Here is a 17478-nt window from a genome sequence, read left to right as displayed (position 1 = left end):
ACACATATACATATACATGTGTATATAGAACATATACACACATGTAGACATAAATATTCCCGTAGATCAGGCTCACACACAATCAGGGATACAAGGCCCCCACATCCAAAACCCTCGAGTGTCACAATCACATCCAATCACACACATAGCCTCAGTCTCAGATGAAAACTTTCTCACCTCATCCGCACCCCTCTCAGGCTCTCCCTGGACAGTCCCAGGGCCCCACAGGCTTCTCTGGGCTGGGAAGGTGGAGAACAAGAGCTAAGCTCAGGCTGGCCCAAGTGCAAGGGGGAAGTGGGCCAGGCGGGGTCAGATAGAAGTCTCCTGGTACAGAAGGAAGAGAACAGACACCTCTCCACCTTCCCAGGGCAGCAGCACCGCTCCAGGCACTTTTTCGTGAATTCTTTCTTTGCGAGCGATCCTCCTCTTCACGTTTCAGTCTGCCCATGAAAGTCAGTGGCCTTGCCTTGATCTTTGTCTTGGCCTCTACCTGGGCCCTTTCAGTCCGTGGAGATGCGGCTAAGTAAGCTCCAGGATGGGTGGGTGAGCGAGCCAGCCACCCTGGCCCCATGAGCTCTGTTCTTCGGGTGCAATGCTGAGAAAGCAGGGAGCCTAGGACTCCAGGAGAGTAGGGAAAGGCGCCATACCGAGGAGGAAGCTGCGGAGAGTGGACCCAGGCGTCAATATACAGAGAAGTCCTGAGGATCTGTTTGGTGTCGACTATCCCGAGTGGCACATGCTTTAGTGCTACGCTTTAGAAACCCGGTAGACTTTCCCCTCCCTTGACAAAGACCCCTCCACACTGTCCCCCCTCCCCTCCCTCCTTGCCTCCCTGGGGACGCAGAGAAGGCCCAAACTAAAGCCCCCGGACTGTCTCTTTAATGCGCGCCCCCGGCGCCCCCCTGCGCGCTCCCGCCCATATAACTGAAGCGCATGGAGCTGGTCTGCGCTCAGAGGGAGAAGTGCTGGGAGATGGGAACGAGCTAAAAGACTTTTCCAACTGTAGTCTTCTCTTCCTCCTCCCGCCCTGCTCAGGCTATCCCAGCTCAGTCCCCTTGTGGCCCCCTGCCCAAGTCCCTGACCTCACTCCGCCGCCTGCCGGCCCCCCCTCCGGCGTCCCATGGCTCTGAGCGGGGGCTCCGGACATTGAGGAGCCGGCTCCAAGGGGCTGCCCCCGGCGCACACCCCTGGCCGGCCGCGCAGACTCCCGGAACTTTGGGACTCGGCACTGAAGGGTCCTCAGTCCGTCTGTCAAGCCGTCTGTCCGTCAGTCCCTTCCGCGAGGCTCCGCGGTCCCTCGGGCCGCCGCCTCCAGCCCGCCCGCACCCATGCTGGTTCATACTTACTCCGCGATGGTGAGTACTGCACGGGGTTGGGGTGGGGGGTGCGGGGGCAGTGAAAACATCGGGATACGCGAATTGGATCGGGGGGGTCTGAGGAGGGGGAAGCCCGGGGCAACAGCTCAGCACCGGACAGTCCTGACGCTCGGATCCAATTCGTACTCCTAGCCCGCTCCCCCGACAAAAACGAAATCTTGGCAAGGGAAGCGCGGGGCTTCTATAGTCCCCAAAGGTAGGGTGCAGGCTGATTGCTCTCTCTGACTGGAGGCGAGGAGACACTGGGGAACCCGCTGGAGGTTTGGTATTGGGTCTTTGAGACAAATGCTTGGAGATCGGCCCCTGGGTTTGGGGAAAGACTAGCGCTGGGCTCTCGGGGGCGAAAAAAGTGGGGGGAGGAGAGGAATGAGGAGTAAGAAGTTAAGAGTGAGGGGTTGGGGCATCCCACCTCCATTATTACACCCCTCCACCAATCCTTCACCACCCTGGGGCCCTGGAGTCACTGCACTGGAGAGGGCCCCTAGGGCAGTGACCGGGAAAGGAGAGTTTGTATATGTTTGGGGGGGGGGAGGGCAGGACTTGATTCTTGTTGTTTCGATTTGTTTAATCCTTTTTGTCTTTGATGTTTAACTAAATCGATGCTTGGTTATTCGATTTGGATAAATTCTAGCCCTTAGCTCCGGTTAATTTCCTACTTTCCCTCCGGGCGTCTTTTCTGACTTTTTGTTTCTGGGTCTCACTGTGGCGAATTCCAGGCTTAAATTGGGTTCTGGACGGGAGCGGAGGTGAACCTGGGCTGGGGCCCCGACCGGATTGAGACTCGCTCCTCTGTCCGTCCCTAAGGTCTGTCCAACTCTCAGTCTTTCTCTCTTGGTTACACAGGACCGTCCGGATGGGCTGAACGGCGCGGCTGGTGGGGGTCGACTGTCGCAGCTCTCCTCCCTCAGCCAGGCGGCCTTCTCGGCGGCGGCGGCGGCGCCTCCTCTGTGCCACACGCCTGCCTCGGACTTCCAGCCGCCCTACTTTCCGCCACCCTACCCGCAGCCGCCGCTGCCCTACGGTCAAACACAGGAGACGGCTTTCCCCCACCTAGGCGAGCCCTACAGTGGCCTTGGGACGCTCCACCAGCACCCGCACCCTCACCAGCACCAGCAGCCGGCATGGCCTTCCCCCCGCGGCGGCCGCCAGGACGAGCAGGGCCTCTTGGCTCAGACTCACCGAGCCCTGGCCCTGGACCCTCGCCGGGATTACCCGGGCGTTCCCCGTCTCCTGCACGGCCTGGCGGATGGAGCGCACGGCCTGGCGGACGGGCCGCTTGGCTTGCATGGGCTGGCAGCACATCACGGCTTGGAGGATCTGCAGGTGAGGGCCCAGTGGGACCGAATGGGTCAGGGGAGAACCCGGGAGACCCCTCTCTGAAACCCAGGGCGGGAGAAGGGCTGACTGGGATGAAGACAGGGTGGTACTGAGAGAAAAGGCCAGCGGGAACATGAGTGGACGGGGAAAGGCCTAGAAAACACCTAGTAAAGACTGTGAGAGGACAGGGAGAAAGTGGGGGTCATCCCCAAGGGACCCAATACCGGGAAAAAAGTCCTGACTGGGACAGGCCCGGGACAGATGCTCGGCAGGTTCTGGAAGACTTGGAGAAGGCTCACTGGGGAATGATGACGGACAGGGAGCAGGATAGGAACAGAACCAGGGAAAAGGCCCCGCGACGCTGATCTAGGGAAAGGCCTCTAGGAACCCTGGACGTAAAGTTATAGGATTGAGTACAAGAACGAGACCCAGAGAAGTGCGGGCAGGGTAGGACAGGAACTGGGAGCAAGAGAAGAACCCTTAGGCTCCAGCCGGGGTCTCTCACGATGCCCAGAACAAGATTAAGAAATTTCTGCCAGATAACTTTTCGTGGATCCCGGGTTAGAGGACTTCCAGTCCTCTCCCTCTCTCTCGAGCCTGGGCTCCCAGACCCCTCTGAGTTAATGATCTTCCCGCGGCTGCCCAGCCGGAACGGGTAGCAGCAGGATAAATCTAAGCCCGAGGGGAATATCGCGTGCAGACTACGCAGCTGGGGGCCAGGGCCGGGGACCCACCCTAAAACCGATCGCTCAGCTCGACAATGACGCCCACATTTGTCAGTACCCGAATCCCCCGGTCCCCGGCAGGCAAATTATTATCTGGGCTCAGGATCTCGGTCGCCAACTTCATGGTTTTAAATATTTCTCTTTATTTGCCTTCTCAACCCTTCAGGCCAGGGTTACCAAAGTTGACGGACCCTTCCTCCACTCTACCCCTTCCGGTATCCCCTATCTGGCACCTTTTCGGCCCAACCTGACCCTCCTCTGCTTAGAAATCCAGTCCTCCTGCCTGTCTCCCCAACCAAGCAATCCCGCTCACCCTTCCAGCTCCCCAGCCAGCTGCAGCCCTGGATCGCAGGCTGTCTAGTCAGCCCTCTCTGCTCCCTCTTTTTGCTACCTTTACCTCCTCCCTGCCCGCCTTGGAATCCTCACTCTCTCTGCCGCTCCGCTACAGCTCCTTTCAGCTTGGTCCCTCTGCCTGGTGTATTTTTCAAATCCCTTTCCTTTTCCTGCTCCGAGTCCCATTCTCTAACTTGTTTCTTAGTCCTTGACCCAGACCTTTTCTCCTTCCCCCTGTTCCACAGTCTCAGCAGCTGCTGCCCTTCCATGTTTCCTTTGAGAGACACACTTTGGGACTGGTAAATCCCCTGCCCTTCACCCCATCGACTCTCTCGGCCTCATTGGCCTGGGGGATGTGTCTTCCCAGCCGCTGTCTCCCTTTTCATATGCTTTTCCCCTCCCCCCGGCCAGCCTGGACCCTCTCTCTTGACCATGCACGTTTTCTTCTACCCAAACCCCGACTGGGGTTGATAGTGGGTTTTGGAGGGGCTGGGAAATGACCAGCCAGGCCTGGCCCCTTCCCCACTTGGGTTCTTTCCTCCCGCACCAGGCCGTGGACGACACTGGGATGAGCCTCCTCGATCAGTCCGTGATCAAGAAAGGTAGGGAATCAGCCCAAGGTCGGGTTAGACAGGGGAGGCCGGTGCCTCGGGCACTTAGCTTATAGGCAGGAAGCCCCTACATCAGCTGGGACTTGGGACCAGCCTTCCCGAGGAGTGACCAGGGCTATTTTAAGCCCTAGAGCTTTTCAGTGCTGGGCCCAGTGTTGGGTCCTCCCTCAGAGCTGAAGTCATGGATCCTAGTGCCTGTTCGCAGCACCGGGGTTGCTTACTCACCTCATCCTCTCCAACTGATTGTCTCCAGGGCCTGATCCTCTTATGTCTCCCTCCCCCTTCTTGGCCCTGTACCAAGGCACTTAAAAATCCAATAGATTACTATTAGGTTGGAGGGAAGACACTATGAGGGCTGTGGTCTAGAAGCTTGGGCCAAGGGATACTATAAGGAAGGGTCTGCCAGAAGGAACTCTGTAAGAAATATTACAGTCAGGTTCTCTGTAAAGGTGGGTGCTGGAAGTAGGGTGCTGGCCTAAGTCTTGCTGAAACTCAGGGCTGGGCCCCAGGGGGGCTGCTTGACTCTCCCTGGGGTTGCTGGGTGGGGCTGCATTGATTTTCTGTCTCTGGAATTAATTTGCAGAACTAGTTAAGTCACTTCCCAGTTTCCTCAGGGGATGGGGGTGGGATTCCCAGCAGGTTTCAGAGATTTCTGAGTTATAAAGAAGGGCCACAGGGGCTCCCCCACAAGCCAGAGGTCATTCTCCATTCCCCAGTAACCAACAGCTTTTTAATTTTGGCTAAATTTGAAGGTTGATGTGTGTGTGTGTGTGTGTGTGTGTGTGTTGAGGGGGAGTGTTGTGTGCCTGTTGGGGATTGCAGAATAACCTCTTTCTTTATGTTTCTGTCTGGGAGAGTATAGGATAGGGCTATGACAGCAGCTGCAGATCAAGGAGCTAAAGGGGTGGGGGGGAGTGCCTCAAGCCAGATCAAGGAGGGAGGGACCATAGAAGAGAGAGAAAAGGGTGGGTTGAAGTGATGGAAGAGAATGGCTTGGGGAGAAGAGAAAGCAGGAAAGTGTGGTCATAGTTAGTGGAGGCATAGGAGAAGAAGACAGGAAAGGGGAATGAGAGCAGATAGAGGAGGGGGGTGTAGAGGGGACTAAGGGCAGGGAGAAGAAGGAAGTGTGAGATACTAGGGAGAAGGGAGAGGAGGAATGTAGCAGGACACTGGGAAGAAGAGTTCACTTTAAAAGAAGGAAATACTAAACTGGAAAGAAGCACAAGATTTAGGGAGAAGAGTGTTTTGCCTAAAGTGGAATGAATAGGAAGGGAGGTGAGGGGGACTAGGACTTATGTTTTCCTTTCCCTGCCTGGGCAGAGGGTATACAGTTTAAGAGGGAAGACATTGTTCCTCCCTTCTTCCTACTCTCCCTCCTTTTCTCCCAGAGGATTGGACTCTATTTGTTTTTCAAATCAAGTGAATTCCCAGTTGGATTTGCCTTTCACTTGTTCTCTCTGGGAAACCCAGTTACAGCCTAGGGGACAGAGTGGGTTACACCTGAATCTGTTCCGGGTGAGAAATGTGACCAACCCCTTTTAGGCTCAGTTTGGAGGTGGGAAATTCTGGGCTTGAATGAAACCAAGTAGAGTCAGGCCCAGAGAGGAGTTAGGCCCTGAGGAGATGAGAGGGGGTTGGGAAGGGAAGTTGGGGATAGGGAGCTTTGGGTTCATTGACTGACTGGAAAGACAGGAAAGAAACCAGATCCCTGAAAGATTTCCTTAGCAACTATATGAGTGTCCTAGGGGCACAGGGCCTGACTGGGGACAGAGGGGATTTGGGAATATTTCTGTTCTGTTATTAATAGGAACAATCCTACACAATATAGAAATGCTTTGGTGAAGTGTTAATGTGACAGACAGCATTGTATGTTATTGTTTGAAGGGAGGATCCTTGACCTCATGACTATGATTGCCTCCTGGTCAGTCACTTGCCAAGGTCTGGGAATCATCAGCTCAGGGATTTGACCTGAGAAAAGTCTCAAATTCCTTCTATCCTTTGGAGCTCAGGGAATTTGGAGAAAATACAGGGGGAACTTAAATGCCCTGGCCAGAGTACCTTCCCCCTCCTCAGGACTATCTGAGAGGGAATGGTCTACCCTCCTTAAGAGGAAGAGAAAGTAGGGTGGGATCTCCAGGCCTGGTATAGGAATTATACCCCTCCCCCCCAACATGCACACATACATCCCATGCACATGAGTCAGGATAGCAGAACAAAGCTAAAAGGAGGACTTGAGAACCAACTTCCTGTTCTGCCAAAGCCCAGGGCCCAGGCCCTGGGTCCCCTGAGGATTTGCTGCTTCTTCTTGGCAGGTCTTTGGTGGGTGGGGTCCCTGCTTTGTGAGACATTTGAAGGGAAAAGATCTTTATCAGACTCACTTAGCACCTGAAGACTGGGTCCCTGGCTTGGAATCTCTGGGAAGAGTCCCACCCCCAGCCTCAGAGAGGTGCAATCCTTTGTTCCCAGCCCACTATCAGCACTCTGGGCCTTCCTTTCCTTGGCAGAAGGTGGAAGGTTAAAAGAATTGGCATAGAAGAGAAGGTAGGGAACAAGGAAAGAAGACCTCTTAAATCTTCCCATAACCTGTGTGATTGGCTGGCACCAAACAACAGAGACTCTAGGCTGTTTGGGGGATTTGGAACTGGGTCCTTGTATGTATCCATATTGGGTGCCCATCTCTAGAATGCTTCCCTATTAGGTGCTTATCTCCAGGGGATTTCCTTGGCCTGTCTTCTGGGAAAGACACAAATATACTAGTGTCAGTAAGTGACTGACCAGTGATTGTATCCATATATGCTAATTTTGGGGTGTGACTATGTCTGTTAGGCTGCCTTAGGGTCTGTTTTGTGTGTGGAAGGACCCTGAGACAGCCCTTCATCTGTCTTTTTGTAGTTTATAAGGTTGGACAGCATCTCCAAGGCCTTGTGAGCTCTAAACTCTAAGTCTGTGAGCCTCCCTATAGGACAGTATGATGTCTTTGCATTATAAAGCATGAAATAAGCTTTCCCCTGCTCTTCAGCAAATAGCACCTACAGCCATGCCCAAATCCACAAGCACACACGCTCTGCTACATTCACATATATACACACCTGCCCATTTTCAGCTCCAGCCTAGGAGCTCAGACTCCTGAGGTTGCAGATGCCTCCTCTGAGGGTACATAAGGAAGGGGGTATCTCTAAAAGTATCGGCGAGGGGCCAGGGTGAGTGGCAGGCTGTGAACAGACGGCTGGCCAGGGCACGTCCCGGGCACCATCGGGGTTGGGGAAATGAGCTGGGGCGAGGGCAAAGGGGGTAATCCAGGGGAGAGAAGTGCAGGTGGAGTACAGGCAAGCACCCAGACCTAGGCCTTTACTTTATTCATTGATCAATCAGTAAATATTTACTAAGTGCCTACTATAGTCAAGCACCATGCTAAGCATTGACGGTTATGCCTTTTCCAGAAAGTCTCCATGACTCCATAACAAAAACCTGGAGCGCTGAAATGCGGGCGGGCAGAAAACTGAAGGAAGCAAACTCTGGGTCCTTTCCGGCATCCTAAATTGCCCCAGGAATGAATGAAACCCTTCCTGGAGGACAAGAGAGAGTCCTTCTTCCCCCCCCCCCCCCACCCCGCTCCCCTCGGCCTCAGACTCCAGCTCCGTCTCCTCCTGAGGCTCCCGCCCCCGCTTCTGTCTGTTTTGCGGACTCCCTGCCCGATGCCAGCACTGGTTGCTTCTCCTGCATCCTTCCCTCGGTTGTCCTCACTCGGCTCCCTCTCGGCATTTTTCCGACTCCCATTCCTGCTCTCCCTTTTCGCACCAGGTTCCTGCTGCCTATTTTCATTCCTGTTTCCAGGCTCCCATATTCCTGCTTCCTCAAGCTCTCTGATCCTAGTTCCGAACCTGGATTTTCTCCGGCTCCCATTCCTGCCTTCTCTCCTGTATAGGGTTCTGGAGCCAGGCTTTGGGAGTCACTTCTGTTCCTTCTCCCTCACTAAGCTCCAATTCTTGACTCCCATATTCCTGCTCCCTCTGGGCTCCGCACCCAGCTTTTTTCTGGCTCCCATTCCTGCCCCCTTTCTTGGATGGTGTCTCCTCTCCAGGCTTAGGATTCTTCCTTGCTCTCTCACTAGGCTCCAGCTCCTGACTCCCATCCCTTCCCTCTTTCCCATTCCCTCCCTCAGTTTCCTGCACCCGCTCACAGCTCCTGGCTTTTCTGTGGGTTCCTATCCCTCCAGCCTCCTCTGCTCCTGCTCTATAGTCTGGCTCTGAGCTCAGTTCTCTGCCCCTTCTCCAGGTTTCCGTGCTGGGCTCCGGCTGCTTCCCCTGCCTTCCCTGCCTTCCATTCCTGGCTCCTACTCCACTCTGTGCCACTCACCCACCCCCGCCCCCAAGCTCGGCTGGTCCAGAGCAGAGGCTCTCCCTACCCCCCTCCTGGGCCTGGCAAAAGATCACTCAGAGCTTTCCCTCATCCCAGCCTCTCCCCAGGGCTGCCACCGCCTCCTCTCACCTGGAAAGAAACGTGCAAGTAGCTAGCTTTGGGTGGGGGAGAGGGAGAGAGGTGGAGACAGCTATTCCCTACCCGCAAGTCAAAGTTAGTGGACTGAGCCAAAACCTGGGCCCTTCTCTCGCGGACTCGCCCACCCTCTCCCGCCACTGCCCAGGTCTCAGCCCCAAAGGCTTCCCTTCCCTCTCTGGCTTTGAGGTCTTCAAGCTTCCACTAATTTAACAGCTGCACTTAGCTTCAACCCGGGTGGGCTCTTGAGCTCCAGCCTCCTTTGAGCCTCGCTCTGGCTCCTTCCTCACTGGGCCTCTTGTGAGCTCTACTGGGTGCCTTTTTTTTTTTTCGTTCTTTCTTTTTGGCGCAGAGGGGGAGGGCGGAATAAGAAGTGGGACCCGGCAAGAAGGTAAAGGGTGGAAACAACCCAATTCAGAAGAAACTACCCAATCCACCCCGCCCCACACACAGACAGATATCACACACATCCTTGACACCCCTCCATCAAAGCATTGCCTTATATTTCTATAACTGCTTTAAAGTTTACAAAACGTGTACGATTATTCTCATTTTACAGATGAGGAAACTGAGACTTAGGTTAAGTGCCTTGCTTGCAATCGCACAGCCAAGCTCAGGAGATCACAGAATATTAGAGCTGGAAGGGAGTTAGGCTTTGTGGAGGCCAAACCCAGCGTTTTACAGAAGAGGAAACTGAGGTTCAAACTAGCTCAAAGACTTATAGGTGGTAAGTGACAGAACTCAGATGCCTAGATCTTCGGACTCCACAGCCACAGTTTTCCACTCTGCCACACTGTTCTTCTAGTAAGTAGCAGAGTCAGAATTTGAACCTAGGTCTCCTGATTCTCGGTCCTATGCTTAGTTACTGATAACTTCATACTGCCTCCCCTAAAAGTGTCCAGACTATAGGCAAGGTCAGAGGCTTATACGGTATGTGGGGGTAGGAGGAAGGAGAGTCATCTTTCAGGAGGGGTGATCTTTGGGACCAGTCCAGTGGCCTAAACCTCGGCCCAGCTCCCACCCCCTAGCCTAGCGTGTAGGCTGACTCATGCGGCGCTAGGTCGGTCCTGTCACCTTGAGTGTCCCCATGGTAGCTTTTCGGCTGAGCGGACCAGGTGGGGGCAGGAGGGGGCGGGGAGTGGGGGAAGAGGTGAGTGACTTAAACCGGGGTCCCGTGCAGGCAGAAAGCCCTGAGGGTTGAGGTGGAGGCGGGGTGGGAGGAAGCGGTTCTGGCTGAGAAACTGGGGAATTTCTCTTTCCTTGCCTCTCGGGATGGGGAATGAGGTGAGGGGGGGGTGTTGGGCTTGAGCCCCTTCCAGGCTAGGTGGAACCTTTTCTCTAGGGGCTCTGCCCCCTCCCCTGATTTCCCCACCCATAAGAGAGCAGGAGATGGGGGAAGGGTCGGGCATTGCGGGGTTGGTTAGTGAATAGGCCGAGTGTGAATGCGTGCTGTTGGACTAAAAACGGTCTAAAGTCCCTTCCAGCTCAAACACTCCAGGAGTCTATGTGTATACGTGTTAATGTGTGAGACTGTGTGAATGTGTGACTGTGTGTGTGTGTGTGTGTGTAACTATTTTGGTGTGAGTGTGAGTGTGAGTGAGTGTTACGGGAGTGGGTGGCCCCTAAATATCAGTTTCTCCGTGTGCTCCTTGTCCCGACTTTCGCCTCTCTCTTTATGGAGCTGAGATTAACTCGTTCCCTAGATTTGCCGCTGTGGTTCAGCCCTCAGCAAGGACTACCCTGGAGGAAATTTCGAGAAGCACGGGGTGGGGGTGGGGGCTGCTCTGGGTTTGGGAACTACTGGAAAGGTCGGTAGGATCCAAGCGTGTGGAGAACTTTAAATACCAGGCTAAAGTATTTGCATCTTGTCCTATGAGTAATGGGGAGACACTGAAGATTTTTAGCAGAGGACTGACGGACTTAGTGCCTCAGGAATATTGTTTTTACAGGTGTGTGGAAGGGATATGATTTGAAGAGAGACACAGAGGTGTGGTGGAGAGAATATTCTACTTGGAGCCAAGAAAACCTGGGTTCCAATCGTGTCTCAGATACTGGGCAAGTCACTTTACCTCACTCACAGTTTTCTTATCTGAAAATGTGAATAATAACTGTCTCACAGATTGATTGTGAGGCTTAAATGAGATACTGTTGTAAAGCATTTTAAAGCACAAATTCCAGTTATTATTAATAAAGGAGAAACTAGAAGCAAGGAAATTAGTCAATAGACTATTTAGTCTGAGAGGTGATAAGGCCCTAAATTCTGATATTAGATCATATGTAAGAGATGTGCAGACAGAATCAATAAGATGTGGCAAGTAATTTGATATTGGGGGTGAGGAAGAGGAAAGAGTCGAGGTTAATTCTGAGGTCATGAACCTGAGTCACCTGAACAGTAGTGGTAGACTTAATAATAATAGGAAGTTGAGAAGAATTTTTGGGGATGATAATGAATTTTGTTTTGGATCAGTTGAGTCAGAAATCTCTACCGGATCTCCAGGAAATGTCTAGTAGGCAACTGGCATCCATAGCTAGAGTTCAAAGAAGAGATAGAGGCTGAATATCTAGATTCTCAAGTCATTCCATGTAACAATGACAACAATAACCAACTAGTATTTATATAACACTTGAAAGTTTGCAACAATCTTCTTGAGGCCATTCCCCTGCTCAAGAGTTGAGCCCTGAAACAAAGCAGGGATTCTAAGAGTCAGAGGTGAGAACGGAGAACATTTCAGACATGGGAGAAAGCCAGTGCAAATGCCTGAAGACTGGAAATGGAGCCTCATGTGTGAGGAATAGAGAGGCCAGTTTGACTTGGACCATAAAATTCATGAAGGGAAGTAGTGTAATAAATCTGGAAAGGTAAGAAGGTGTCAGGTTGTGAAGAGTTTCTAGTGTTAACAGGATTTTACTGAGACAATAGGCAGTTTATATTTCATGATAGAAGTAATTGTTCTTTCATTGTTGTCCTTTGTATTAAAAGATGATCAAAATGACATCAAAATGTGGAGGTCAATGTATAGCGTATTCAATTGTGGCTGGTCAGTCCAGTAGAGGCTCAGAAACTCTCCCACAGCTCAGGCACAAATAGTCCATGTGAACATTTGGGATGGAGATATCTAAATTTACACATCTCACATTTCTTTTGAGCTATTGAAATTCTGATTTGCTCATAGAGCACAGCATCTTCTTTGTTGCAGACACGTCAGACTGGATGGTGCCAGTGTCTCTTCTCATAATGGATTCCAAAGTTCTTCAGAGAGATCTTGAGAGTGTCCTTGTATTGATTCTTTTGTCTGTGTGAGTGCTTGCCTTGTATGAGTTCTCTGTAAAATAGTCTTTTAGGCAAATGTACATTTGGCATTTGAACAATGTGGCCAGACCATTGGAGTTTCACTCTCTGTGGTGGTGGTTCAGCTCAAGAAAGTACCTTATCTTGCCAGGTAATTTTCAGAATCTTCCTAAGACAAATCACATGGAAGTGGTTCAATTTTCTGGCTTGTTATAAGTACCAGGGTAATAGGGAACCATTAGAGTTTATTGAGAAGGGGAGTGACATGGTCCATCAATAAGTCAATAAACATTTATTAAGTGCCTTCTATGTGCCAGACTCTGTATTCAGAGCTGAGGAAACAAAGAAAGGCAAAAGACAGTCCCTGCCCTCAAGGAGCTTACAATCTAATGGGGGAAACACCCAAGATAAAGCTGAAAAATGGAGTGGGGCATGGTGAAGAAGTCAAAGAACTCCAAAATTAGTGTTTCTAGGTGGGAAATGAGAAGATATTTATCTCTTGGAACCACCCTTCAATCAGAGGGGTGGAGGGTACTGATGAGGTGTGAGTACCAAGGCTGATTGGATCTTAAAGGATGATGAGATTTCCCAATGTTGAAGTTCCTGGAAGAATGGTGGAGAAGAAAGTCCAAAATGAGTGCAGCCAGGAGGAAAATGAGAAAATGGTCAGATTTGTGCTTCTCACCTCAAGAGAATGAAGAGAAGAGGGCCAGGGACAGAGCTCTAGGGAACACCCCACAGTAAGGGGTGAGGGAATAGATAAAGATCCAGTAAAAGAGACTAAAAAGGAGCAACCAGTCCACCAGGATGAGATACAGAAGAGAACAGTCAGAGAAGTTAGAGGAGAGAAAATCCAGGAGGAAGGTGTGGTCCATAGCATCAGAAGCTCTGAGGGAGAGAAAAATATGGACTGAGAAAAATTTGTTGGATTTAGCACTTAACAGGTTGCCAAAAAAGTGGAGGCAGAGAGTGTAGATGATTCTTTCTAGGAGTTTAGTGGTGCAAGGGAGGAGTTAGCTTTGGGCATGAGAGCTTGAAAGGGTGGTAGGGCTAGTGAAGGGTCTAAGGATGGGAGAGAGGGGAGAGCTGGCCATGTTTGGAGGCATCAGGTAAGGAGCCAATAGATAGGACAGAATGAAGATGAGAGAGGATGATTAATGGTGTAAGCTCATGGAGGAGATTAGAGAGAATGCCATTGAGGACATTGGTTGGAGAGAAGGTTGGCCTTGGTAAGGAGAAGGGCCAGTTCTTCCCCAAAGAAAGGCAGTTAGGTAAATAGAGTTGTGGATAGAGTGCTAGACCTGGAGTCAGGAAGATCTGAGTTCAAATTCAGCCTCAGACACTTGCTAGTTGTGTGACTTTGAGCAAGTCACTTAACCTCTGCCTCAATTTCTTTGTCTAAAAATGGGGATGAAAATAGTACCCACTTCTCAGGGTTGTTCAGGGGCTCAAATGAGATAGTATTTGTAAAGCAGTGAGTACAGTGCCTCGTATGCAGTAGGTGATATATAAATGCTAGCCATTATTATCTATTAGGAATAAAGAAGAGAAAAAGTAAAGATGTAGGGGCATGTTGTAGCATATAGTTAGGAAGAAGAAGGAAGACATAACTAATGACCTTTATTTTCTCAGTGAAATAGGAGAATATGAGACAGGGTTAGGGAGTAGTCATTGAGGGCTTGAGAAAAGAATTGGAATAGCTACTGAGCGCAGTGGGATAGACAATCAATAAAAAAAAATGTGCCTTGTAGCAGTGAAAGTCTAGTTGAGATTAGGTAACAAGAATTTGTAATGGATGAAGTTAATATAATGGAATAAAGTTAATGTAACTTCCTTCAGCATTGGATTGTAGCTCTGCAGTTCAAGTGGAGAAAGCAGACGGTGTGGGGTGTGTGTGTGTATGTGTGTGTGTGAATAAACTGGGAGGCCAGGGTCATCGTCAATATATGCTTTTGGGAGTATATAAGTATAAGAATAAGGGTTAGTTTGGAGAGAAAAACTTGTGAGAAAATACTGAGGGTGAAGCATGCCTTCTGCCTTTCTAAAGAAAGGTGGTGGACTATAGGTGAGTAGGCAGGCATACATCTTCAAACACGACCAATGTGTTGATTTGATTTGTTTAACTACTTTGTTGCAAGGGAGAGTAGAGTCATTGGGAAGTGATAATGGTTTGAAAGTAAGCATTAATAAAACATTTTTTAAAAGATTGTAAACCAATCTTTAAAAAGAATGACTTGATGATTATAGTAACAAAGATCTAGACAAGATGACATAGATAGATGGAGTAACTCTTAGGGGAAGAGAGAATGCTCAGTTATGGTGGCAGGGGGAGCAGGGTGTAAACCAGTTCATCCTCCCATCCCCAATGTATCGTGGGACATGAGAGAATGAGTAAATAGCACTGGAGAGGTTGCCTAAAGATGCAGTATATTCTGTAGAGAGCAAAGTATCCATGAAATAAGAGATCTAAGATGGAAGTTTATTAAAAATTGAGCAGGGATTCCGTATGGCATAATGGAAAAAGGAGGCAGGGGAGGAAGGGGCCTGAAGAGTTGTATAGAAAACAAAAATTTAGAAAGATAAAAGGTGAGGGCATTGGCTCTGAATCACTGGGATTACTGGAGCAGGAGGTGCAAATTTGCCAGCTATAATACCAGTTATTTAGAGCTACTATCTTCTAGATCCTGTGGTTACTAATACAAGTGCTATCATGCCAGTTTTACAGACGAAGAAGCCAAGATTCTGAGAATTTGTGTCCTTCTGTGATCATACAGTTGGTAAATATATGAGGCGGAATTTGAATCCAGGTCTCCTAACTTCAAGTCTGGCTTTCCATCCACTAAATTGAGGTGCCTCTCAAGGAGAAGATGAATTGAAAGGATCTATAGTGATCTAGGTGACTTAGTGTTTCAGGGAACATGGGGATCAGGGGAGACATCACAAAACAGCAACCCAAAGGAGCCCTTTGCCTGGTGAGGGAGAATTACTGGCTGCTTCAGGCAGTGTGGTGCCTTGGGAATCAGGAGATCTCATTCTGAACCCCTACTCTGCCACTAATTCCATGTGGGAGTTTGGGCTAGACCCTTACTTTTTCTGAGAGCTCCAATTTTCCTAGTTGTGAGATGTGGATGATCATAAAGACGTTTCACTATATTAGGGAAGAACAGAATCTGATGCTAAGGATTGATGAGACACTAAAAATAGACAACAGAGGGAAGCCAGAGTTTTCAACTCATTTTTCTGTTTTCTGTACCATGGAGAACAAAAAAAAATGCTAGTATTTATATATTTATATATTTAAAGTTTGTGTGTGTATCTATATATATTTATATATTTAAAATTTGTAATTGACTTTTCTAGAGTCACACAGCAAGATTTGAACTCAGGTCTTCCTGATTCCAAATCCAGCGTTCTATCCTTGCACCATTTAGCTGCCTCATAACTTTTAGGATAGAAAGCACAGAACAAAAGCAGTCAGTAGAAAAGTAGAGATGTAGTAATAGAGCACCTAGGTGTGGTTGTTTTCAAAGGCTGCCAGAGTGTGTAATCAATAGAGTAGGGGACCTAGAGCCGGGGAGATCTGGGTTCAAATTCTACTTCATTTACTAGCTATGTGACCCAGGGTGAGTCACTTGACCTCTGTCTGAGTTTTGTTATCTGTAAAATGGGGCTAATAATAGCACCAACCTTCCTTAAGGATCAATTAAGATAACATTTGTGAAGCCCTTGTAAACCTTGAAGTGCTATTGTTGTTGTTGTTGTTGTTGAATGGTCACCAAGCCCAGCCTAAATTACATCATCATGAGGTTTTCAATTCAATTTGAGAAGAATTTGTTAAAGAGGTTTTCAATTCAATTTGAGAAGAATTTGTTAAAGAGTCTAGGCGCTGGGGATTCAAAAACAAAAAATTGTTCAATTGAAACTTCCAGAATTGGCAAATTATGGAAAATGGAAAAGGTGGTCTAGGAAAAAAATAGGGCAAATTTTTTTTTCCTTCTGATTTTCAAGCAAAGGAAGAGATTGAAATATTTATACTATAGACCAGGGAGCCTCTTCAACCCTAGAACTTATTGTGACAGACATAGTCTGTGAACACCTTTAAAAGGAAGTGATGATAATGGAGAGTCAGCATGGCTTCATCAAAAGCCTTCAAAGTCCTGCCAGACTAACCTCATTTCCTTTCTAGTTAGGATTAGTAGATTAGTAAATGAAGGGAACAGTAGTTACGGTTTGCCTAGAGTTCAGCAAAGCAATTGAAAAAGTCCCCCGTGCTATTTTCATGGAAATGATGCAGAGAGGTGGACAGGAGGTCAAATATCCTGACTCAAAGTATAATCAATTAAGAGGGATGGTCTTTAGGCAGAAGCTAGATGGTTACTTTTTGGGAATATATGTTGGAATGGAGATTCCTTTGGGGTACAAGCTGGATTGATTGGCTACTGAAGCAACTTCCAACTCTAAATTCTGCAAATCTGTGATCTCTGTCCAAATCCTAGATCTACTATGTATTTCCTGTGTGACCTTGAGCACAAAGTCACTATCTGGGTCTCTGTCCTCATCTGTAAATCGAACTGTTGAATAAACGTTAGGATAACTTTCATCTCTGAATCCTATGATTGATCCTACAAATGAGGAAACTGAGACCCAGAGAGGAGAAATGATCTGCTGGAAGACAGAACTGAAATTCAAACTCAAGTCAGCTCTCAAGTGCAGCACTTTTTCCAATTATACCACAGGGGTCTCTCATTCATATACAGCTAGAGGAAGATCTTTGATTCTTGATGGGGAAACTCCGTCCTACTACTCTATCTTCTTAGTAGATAAATCCTAGAGAGTTGACTGAGGCCCAGCAACTTGCTTTTGGTCATGCAGCTATTGTCAGTGGTAGGATCTGAACCCAGGTTGGAAGGTGAGAAATAATCTAGTCCAGGGGGAGCTGAATCTGGAATCTATGGATAGATTTCTGGAGAATGTGTGAGCATGGATGGAGAAAAAAAGTCTTCATTTTCACTAGCCTATAACTAAAATTTAGTATTTCCTTCCATTATGAATCTTTTAAAACATGACATGATTCTCAGGAGGAATCCCTGGGTTTCACCAGGCTGGCAAAGGGGTCCATGACATAAAAAGAGTTAAGAGCCCCTGATCTAGTTCAATCAATCAATAGGCATTTATTAAGTGCTTACTATGTGCCAGGCACTGTGCTAGTCTAACCTGCACCTGGACAAGAATTCGTTCTACAGAATCTCAGACAAATGGCTATCCAACCTTTCTTCAGTTTGTACTCAGAGGTCCTGGCTTCAAATCCTGGCTTTGCCACTAACTAGACAATG

General features: G+C 49.0%; 1 protein-coding gene across 1 annotated transcript in view; it reads left to right on the top strand.

Annotated features, from left to right (window-relative positions):
• The first annotated feature begins 1323 nt into the window (after window positions 1-1323).
• Window positions 1324-17478, top strand: part of TFAP2E (transcription factor AP-2 epsilon) — a 40849-nt gene continuing 24694 nt past the window's right edge. The window contains exons 1-3 of the mRNA XM_027864654.1: window positions 1324-1355; window positions 2220-2699; window positions 4302-4353. Of these exons, the coding sequence (XP_027720455.1) occupies window positions 1329-1355; window positions 2220-2699; window positions 4302-4353 (559 nt within the window). The 5' untranslated portion in view covers window positions 1324-1328. The remainder of the gene's footprint in view (window positions 1356-2219; window positions 2700-4301; window positions 4354-17478) is intronic.

This window comes from Vombatus ursinus, unplaced genomic scaffold, assembly GCF_900497805.2.
Source record: "Vombatus ursinus unplaced genomic scaffold, bare-nosed wombat genome assembly UNPS02014775.1, whole genome shotgun sequence".
In the NCBI taxonomy this organism is placed as follows: Eukaryota; Metazoa; Chordata; class Mammalia; order Diprotodontia; family Vombatidae; genus Vombatus; species Vombatus ursinus.
The sequence above is the reverse complement of the archived record's forward strand: the minus strand, read 5'-3'. Positions and strand labels throughout refer to the sequence as shown.